This window comes from Galeopterus variegatus, unplaced genomic scaffold, assembly GCF_000696425.1.
Source record: "Galeopterus variegatus unplaced genomic scaffold, G_variegatus-3.0.2 Scaffold1497, whole genome shotgun sequence".
NCBI classification, from domain to species: Eukaryota; Metazoa; Chordata; class Mammalia; order Dermoptera; family Cynocephalidae; genus Galeopterus; species Galeopterus variegatus.
In genome coordinates this window covers 299,980-300,770 of record NW_007727608.1, presented here as the reverse complement: position 1 = coordinate 300,770, position 791 = coordinate 299,980, and the positions used below count along the sequence as shown (strand labels likewise).

At 64.0% G+C, this 791-nt stretch overlaps 1 protein-coding gene across 1 annotated transcript in view; it reads right to left on the bottom strand.

The window, feature by feature from the left end:
• MORN1 (MORN repeat containing 1) overlaps window positions 1-791 on the bottom strand; it is a 67,767-nt gene that overhangs the window by 2,967 nt on the left and 64,009 nt on the right. Inside the window, exon 17 of the mRNA XM_008577350.1 lies at window positions 266-312. Within this exon, the coding sequence (XP_008575572.1) occupies window positions 266-312 (47 nt within the window). The remainder of the gene's footprint in view (window positions 1-265; window positions 313-791) is intronic.

The window sequence follows — 791 nt, the reverse complement described above, 5'->3', positions numbered from 1 at the left end:
CCCTTCAAATCCTTCTGGACCTCAAGCCCTAGGGAGGGAGGGCTCTGCTTCTTGCTCCCAAAGCCCCCCAGCCACGGGGACTTCAGGTGACATGATCCTCCACCAGCCTCCGGGGGTACCAGGGTGCCCCCAGCAAACGACACCTGGGATCCCCGGGCAGCGGTGTGGGGGGTCCACCTGCCCCCAGAGGGAGATGACTGTGGTCTTTCCAGTTATCGGCATGAACGGTGACGGACTTGGTGGTGGAGTGACTGCTACCACCTACCTGGGTACGCTGCTGCTGCCAGCTCCAGTGTGGCTGTCCCATCAGGCCTGTGGGAAGAGGAGAAGGAGGGTCCTGCACGTCCTGCCGGGGCCCCCTGCATGCCACGTCTCTGCCCCAAACCAAGGCCAGCAGCTCTGGGCAGACACGGCAGCTCCAGGGTAGCAGAGACCCACGGTCCCCACCTGAGGGCCCTGGGCGGGCACAGCTGGGACTGTGCTCTTGTCTGAGGGTCCCAGCTCTGCCTTCTCGAGGCCACGTGTTCACGTCCCTCTGCCCCAGGGCCTCACTGAACAAATAAATGCTCTCTGTCTAAATCCTAGTGCGCTGTGGCTGCCGAGCAGCAGGCCACAAACACCCTGGTCCCCACCGGCCGGTGCTGCTTTGGCAGAATCAAGGTGCGGCTCTCGGAGGGTAGAGGCCCCGGCACAGAGCCCAGAAGACTGTGGAGATGAGAAACCGCGGGCCATTCAGAAAGTGGCTGTGTGGGCCGAGCCCGTGGCGCACTCGGGAGAGTGTGGCGCTGGGA